The sequence below is a fragment of the Nematolebias whitei genome, chromosome 8, assembly GCF_014905685.2.
Source record: "Nematolebias whitei isolate Nwh7 chromosome 8, NemWhi1, whole genome shotgun sequence".
Classification (NCBI taxonomy): domain Eukaryota; kingdom Metazoa; phylum Chordata; class Actinopteri; order Cyprinodontiformes; family Rivulidae; genus Nematolebias; species Nematolebias whitei.
In genome coordinates, this window is record NC_056505.1 from 16,408,126 (window position 1) to 16,414,856 (window position 6,731).

Sequence of the window (6,731 nt, forward strand, 5' to 3'; positions counted from 1 at the left end):
AAAGCCAAAGAGGAGATTTATGGATGCAGAGAGGATATGGAAGTAAATGGAGAGGACAGAGGACACAGAGGACAGAGTGAGATGGAGAAAGATGACTTGCTGTGGCGACCCCTGAAGAGGGAAAAGCTGAAAGATGCTTTTGGTGACAGTCGTGGAGCCTTCTGTTGTCTCATCATCAGGACTTTTCTCTTTTTCAAAGAAGCACCTGCTTGTTTTTTTTAACTCATTTAACTAACATTAGTTTGAGAAAAAAATTCAAATGAAAAGTTTTTACTTTTGCTATGCGTCCCGGTACTGGTCCCCGGCTCTGTGGCTGTCAACTTGATGATGACGACAACAACATTTGGGATCTGGTTGTGACATTTAAAGCACATTCAGTACAAACAAAATCACCTGACAATCTGGACAAATTAATAATCTTCCATCAAAATTCAAAAAGTTAACTATTTATCCCAAATAGTTAACTTTATTTAAATTCATGCACAAAATAAATCCCAGGTAAATTCTGTACAACAAATTTGTTTGTTTTTAGACCAATGAGAAATAATCATGGTGGCCCTGGATGTAACACATCAAGAGTTTCATTTAACTGTTGTAGTTTACCAACTACACACAAACGTTACAGTTGCCTAGTGATTTTGAGGTGTTTTCCAAATGATGTAGACTCATGTGATGCTACATGCATGTAAAAACACCACCACTTCCTCTTGTCAGGCTTTCTGTTCCCTTTCAAAGAGGAAGAAGATAAACACAAATATCCGATTTTGACCTTTTTGATGTTAGCTAAAAATGTGCATCCTTTGTTTCCCTCAGCTCCATTGGTGTAAGTTCTGCAACACTTTTATTTCCCTATACTTATTTCAGTTAAATACTTGTTCTTCTGCTAGTGAGTTAAAAAAAAAAAAAGTAAAAATACTTTTTTTTTTTTTTCTGAAATCCTGTCTGTGGTGTAGTGGAAATGTAAGATTTCATTTGGTGAGAATTGAATCATCTGAGGTAGATTCATGACAACTGCTTTTTCCCCCAGCACACTGTACACAATTAAAAATATATCATTAAATCTTTTTAATGATATGTAAAGTAAAATAATAAAATGAATGATGGTTTTATGGCTCCTCTTTCTACATACAGTGGCATTTATTATGACTATATTAAACTAAAGAAAAGTCTGAAACATGGACTGTTAAGAAACCAGAGCTAACAACGTTGATGCAAGGACTTAAGTTGTTTTTATTTTTTAAACCTATACTTACACAATTTTTAAAAAGCTCTGGATAACAGATAAACAATTTTATATATGTTTCTTATTGAATTCAGCTGTTTATCCATCCATTCATTTTCTTCTGCTTATCCGGGGTCGGGTCGCCGGGGGTAGCAGCTTAAGTATGGAGGCCCAGACTTCCCTCTCCCCAGCCACTTGGTCCAGCTCCTCCGGGGGAATCCCGAGGCATCCCAGGTCAGCCGAGAAACATAGTCCCTCCAGCGTGTCCTGGGTCTTCCTCTGGGTCTCCTCCCGGTGGGACGTGTCCGGAACACCTCACCAGGGAGGCGTTCAGGAGGCATCCTAACCAGATGCCCGAGCCACCTCAACTGGCTCCTCTCGACGTGGAGAAGCACCGGCTCTACTCTGAGTCCCTCCCGGATGATCGAGCTTCTCACCCTATCTCTAAGGGAGAGCCCAGACACCCTGCGGAGAAAACTCATTTCGGCCGCTTGTATCCGAGATCTCGTTCTTTCAGTCACAACCCAAAGCTCATGATCATAGATGAGGGCAGGACCTCCTCCCTGACCCGGTAGAGGGCACTCTACCCTTTTCCAGCTGTTTAATATATTAGTAATACTAATATAATTTTACAAATATTAACCAATATATTAATAAGTATTTGTATTCCATTTATTGTGTCAACATGACTCGAGTACTCAGATATAAATAAGTCAGAGAAAATGTTTGTTGAAATGTTTATTTTCATCATCAGAACATTTTCTGTAAAAATTACAGGGTGTGAATCCTTTTCTGCTCCTTTGTCATGTGGGGTTCCCCAGGGCTCAATTTTAGGGCCTTTTCTTTTTTCTTTGCATCTACTTTCTCTAGGGTCAACTTTTAAAAAACACGACATCCCCTTTCACTGCTACACTGATGATTGCCAAATCTATGTGCCTTTAAGGCGAGTTGATGCTTGGTCCATTAAACCTCTTTTATTGTGTCTCGAGGATCCTAAAGCTGGACGGCCCTAAACTTCCTGCATTTTAATGAAAAAAAAAAAAAAAGAGGTATTTGTAACTGTGGGCTTAATGTACATTGCCATGGGGTCTAAGTCAATTGGAGGGCTCAGGCATGCTCCACTGGGTCCAAAAACAAACTTTGGGTTTAAGATGGACAGTGATTTTAAACATGACAGTCAAATGTCAAATAAGGGCCATGGTCAAGTCTACCGGTACTTTTTATCATTTAAGAAAATTAGCAAAGGTAAAATCTATTTTTCAAGCAAACAGTTTGAAACAGTAATCCATGCTTTCATTTCATCACGGCTGGATTACTGTATTGGTAATTCTCTCTATCTCGGAGTCAGCCAGTCCTCACTTACACGTCTGCAGATGGTGCAAAATGCTGCTGCACGTCTTAACAGGAACACGTAAGAGAGCACATCACCCCTGTCCTGGCTTCTCTCCACTGGCTGCCCATGTATTCATTTTAAAATTATTTTGTTCGTTTATAAGGTTTTAAACAGCCTTGCCCCGCCTTATTTAACAGAGCTTCTTTGCCACTACACTCCCACTCGGTCACTGATCAGCTGCTTCTTGTCATTCCCAAGAGTGAGAGGAAGCTTAGAGGAGACAGTGCCTTCTGTTAGTGCCCCCAAGTTATGGAACACTTTGCCTTTGCATGTTCAACAGGCCCCTTCACTTTCCATTTTTAAAACCTGTTTGAAAACGTATCTGCTCATTGGCCTTCAACCCAACTGAGACTTGATGTTACTTAATTTTTATTGGTATTGATTTTATTTGTTTAACTTGACATTTTATTGTGTTTTGAATTGAGTTTTTAATTCATTATTGTGTGCTTAAAGCTTTGTCGCTTTATTTTTATGCTTTCTTTTATGTTATTTATTACTGATGCTCAGCACTTTGTTTCTGCTGTGTTTGGTGTTAAAGTGCTTTATAAAGTTGATGATGATCAAATTAACGTTTTAATGCACAGAAGCTGTAAAATATATAAAAAACCCACAACAGAAGATTATTTTACAAAACAGATTAGGTATTAAATAATTTTGTTTAATGCTATATGAGCAGAGGGAGTGTCTTTTGTGCATGAGAAGCAACAAACTGACAAGCCGAAACACAAGTGAAAGTCAACCACCTCCTCGTTTTGGAGGTTTGCAAACATGTTCCCGTTAGTCACATGATATTTAACATAAGAGGAAGCAGAACTGGCTTTGGATTTTATATTGAATCGACCTAGACCTTATTTCTGTCAGTCATGATGAAGACAGCGCAGACACTCCTGGTTGCTCTTTCTTTCATTCAAACCTGCTCTTCAGCTCCTCTGAGCCGACCCTCCAACTGGCTCAGACAATGCAGAGCATCCACCAACCTCTCCATCACAGCACTGGAAGTGCTGCCAGGTGGAGGCTGGGACAATCTCCGGAACGTGGACGTGGGTCGAGTCATGAACCTCAGCTACTTCCAGTGTCAAACCACTGAAGATGGGCTCTACCTCATTCCAGATGAAGTGTTTGTCATCCCTCAGAAGCAGACTGGAGTAGAGACCAACTCAGAGATAATCGACTCCTGGCTGGAGCAGAAAAGCACCACTTCTTACTCCATAAATGCAGATATTTCCTTCTACTCAGTGCTGAATGCCAAATTTTCTGCCGAGAACACGAGAATGAAATCTCATCAGGTCAAAGACTCTTCAAAAACAGCAAGAGTGCAGGTAAGTTATTTTCCCTCCATTTCTTAATTGTAGATTAGTATTTTGTGTCTCAATGTATACTTTAACATCGCTTATAATTTAGCTGATAAAAAAAGATTGACCTTAAACACTAATTTTGACTTTTTTTCAATGCAGTTAAAAATGTGCCTGAATAAACCAAGACTGATTTAGATTGTTTTATTAAACTAACATTTTACATACAGTGCAATATAGTACAATATGACTTAAAACATATTGATTATGATTCCTTCTTTCTAAAGGTCCGTAACTTCCTCTACACGGTTAAGGCCTACCCAGACTTCACACTGGATTCACGATTTGCACAACAAGCTAAAGATATTGCTGATGCCATTGAAAACAATCAGACGAGGAACGCAGAGTATCTCTCGGAGAAGATGGTTCTGGATTACGGAACTCATGTCATCACTAGTGTCGATGCTGGGGCTTCTTTGGTGCAGGAAGACTACCTTAGTTCTTCATATGTGTCAGACAGTGCCTCAGACAGTTCAACCGTTAAGGCACAAGCTGGACTAAACTTTTTTGACAAAATCAAATTTGACATAAGCAGTCAAAATACTCAGCAGAGCTCATCACTTCAGACATATCAGTCCAACATTCAGTATTCACTCATTCAAAGTCATGGAGGCTTACCTTTTTATCCTGGCATCACTTTACAGAAGTGGCAAGAAAGTACCAGAAATAATCTGGTTGCTATCGACCGTTCAGGATTTCCCCTCCACTACTTTATAAACAAAAACACAATCCCTGATTTGCCAGAACCTACTGTAGGCAAAGTGTCTCTTAGTGTGAACAAGGCTATAGATAGGTACTACAAGATCAACACTCGTCCTGGGTGTGTTGATGTCAGTTCAAAGAATTTCAACTTTCAGGCCAACGTTGATGACAATTCCTGTGAGGGACCAGCCACAAACCTTAGTTTTGGTGGCATCTACCAAGAGTGTGTCAAGCTCACCGCAGATGCAGATCCACTTTGTGATGCACTGGCCCAGAAAAATCTAGACACCGGTGACTTCTCCTGTCGTGCACCTTACTCCCCAACTTTACTGAGGTCAGAAGTGAGACAGGAGAGTTACAGTACATATGACTGCCACACTGAAAAATACTCATGTGGCGTCTTCGGACTATTCAGATGTCACAGACAAAATTGTCAAAACACATATCATGTTCGCTCAGCTCGTATCAACACCTTCTGGTGCTCCGTGAATGGAAAAGCTCCTGATAATTCAGGCTATCTGTTTGGAGGCATCTACAGCCCCTCTCTCTTGAACCCCATCACCAAAGCAAAAAGCTGTCCATCAGACTTCATTCCAGTGAAGTTCCTATCAGATGGTCAAATGATCTGTGTGAGTAAGGACTATGAGGTTGGCAGCAGAAGCTCAGTACTGTTTGGAGGTCTTTTTAGCTGTGAGTCTGGCAACCCACTGGCTAAGAACCAAAAAAGATGCCCTCCAAAGTTCAGTCAGCACCTTGCTACAGTTAGTGACGGCTGTGAAATTCTTTACTGTGTTCAATCTGGATTGTTCACAGGGGGCGAGCTCCTTCCAATCCACCTCCCTCCGTTTACTAATTCCCCTCTTATTAACATGCAGGCCACTAACACAGTGATGGTGCTGACTGAAGGAGAAAACAGCTGGGTCCGAATGGGGCAGACTAAAGCATGGAAACTTGCCAAACCAGAAGAAATTAAGCAACTTGTTCTAAATTTCAACCCAGAATTGAATCAAATGTCAAGTGGGGAAAAAGCAGGTGTAGCATTTGGTGTGATTGGGTTGATGGTACTGGTGGTCATTTTAGCAGTGATCCTGGTTAAAAGGAGGAGCTCCAGATTTAGGCCAAGTGGCTATGTGGAAATACGTGAGGATAGTGAGAGAGAAACCCAGCAAGAAGAAGCCTGAGAACAGGAGATCCATACGCATCACATTCAAACAGCAAACAGCTTTATCATTAACAATTTATCAATGGGCTTACTGTTTTTCTGTCTTGTTGACTGCCTAACCTTTGATTCTTGAGATTTTTTTTTTTTTTTTAACTTTTAAGGCTTGTGTTGTGAATCATTGTATTCATTTTTTTTTTTTTTTGTATAATCAACATTGCTTTACATTCTCACAAGCTTAGCATCTGATGCCATACTGACATTTTGTGTATTTTGCCCTTAAAAATGCAAATGGTTAATGCAACAAACAGAAATGATTTTTAAATTTTTCACATGAACCACTGCTTCCCTCATGTGGTTCAAATGTACATTCTCATGTTGTTCATTTACTGTTCACAAGTCTAATAACTGCATGCTTTGCACAATACTGTATGAACTTCCTGGAGAAAACTCCCACACACATGCATTATATATTTCTATTTGTATAACATATATTATATTTACATATTTAGTACACAGTTACGATATTACTTTATTCATGAACTATGCATAAAAGCTGAAGCTGCTGACCTTGACCTCTCTAAGGGATTTTAAACCACTGTTAAGTTCATAGCAAAAACCAATGCAGACATGTTCCTGTTTTTAGTGTTTTACATTGCTTTATAATGCAGCTGTTTTTGTTTTGTTTTTGTATCATTTATTCTATTTACTTTACATTTTATATGCTTTTTACATGATTGTCTATTGTTGTGTGTTCCTCATCTGTGTCCTTTGTTTAAAACAGGTCTCTCTTGTAAATGAATCCTCGAGGCTCAATGAGACTAACCTGTATAAATAAAAGTTGAAAGAAAAAATATGAATGAATAAAAAATAGTTTACTTTTTATATTATACAAAAGAAATA

The 6,731-nt window shown here is 39.3% G+C and overlaps 1 protein-coding gene across 1 annotated transcript; it reads left to right on the forward strand.

The window, feature by feature from the left end:
* The first annotated feature begins 3,481 nt into the window (after positions 1 to 3,481).
* mpeg1.1 (macrophage expressed 1, tandem duplicate 1) lies at positions 3,482 to 5,850 on the forward strand. Its single transcript, XM_037680352.1, has 2 exons — positions 3,482 to 3,934; positions 4,195 to 5,850. The coding sequence occupies exons 1-2, from the start codon at positions 3,482 to 3,484 to the stop codon at positions 5,848 to 5,850; spliced, it is 2,109 nt and encodes a 702-aa protein (XP_037536280.1).
* The last annotated feature ends 881 nt before the right edge of the window (positions 5,851 to 6,731 follow it).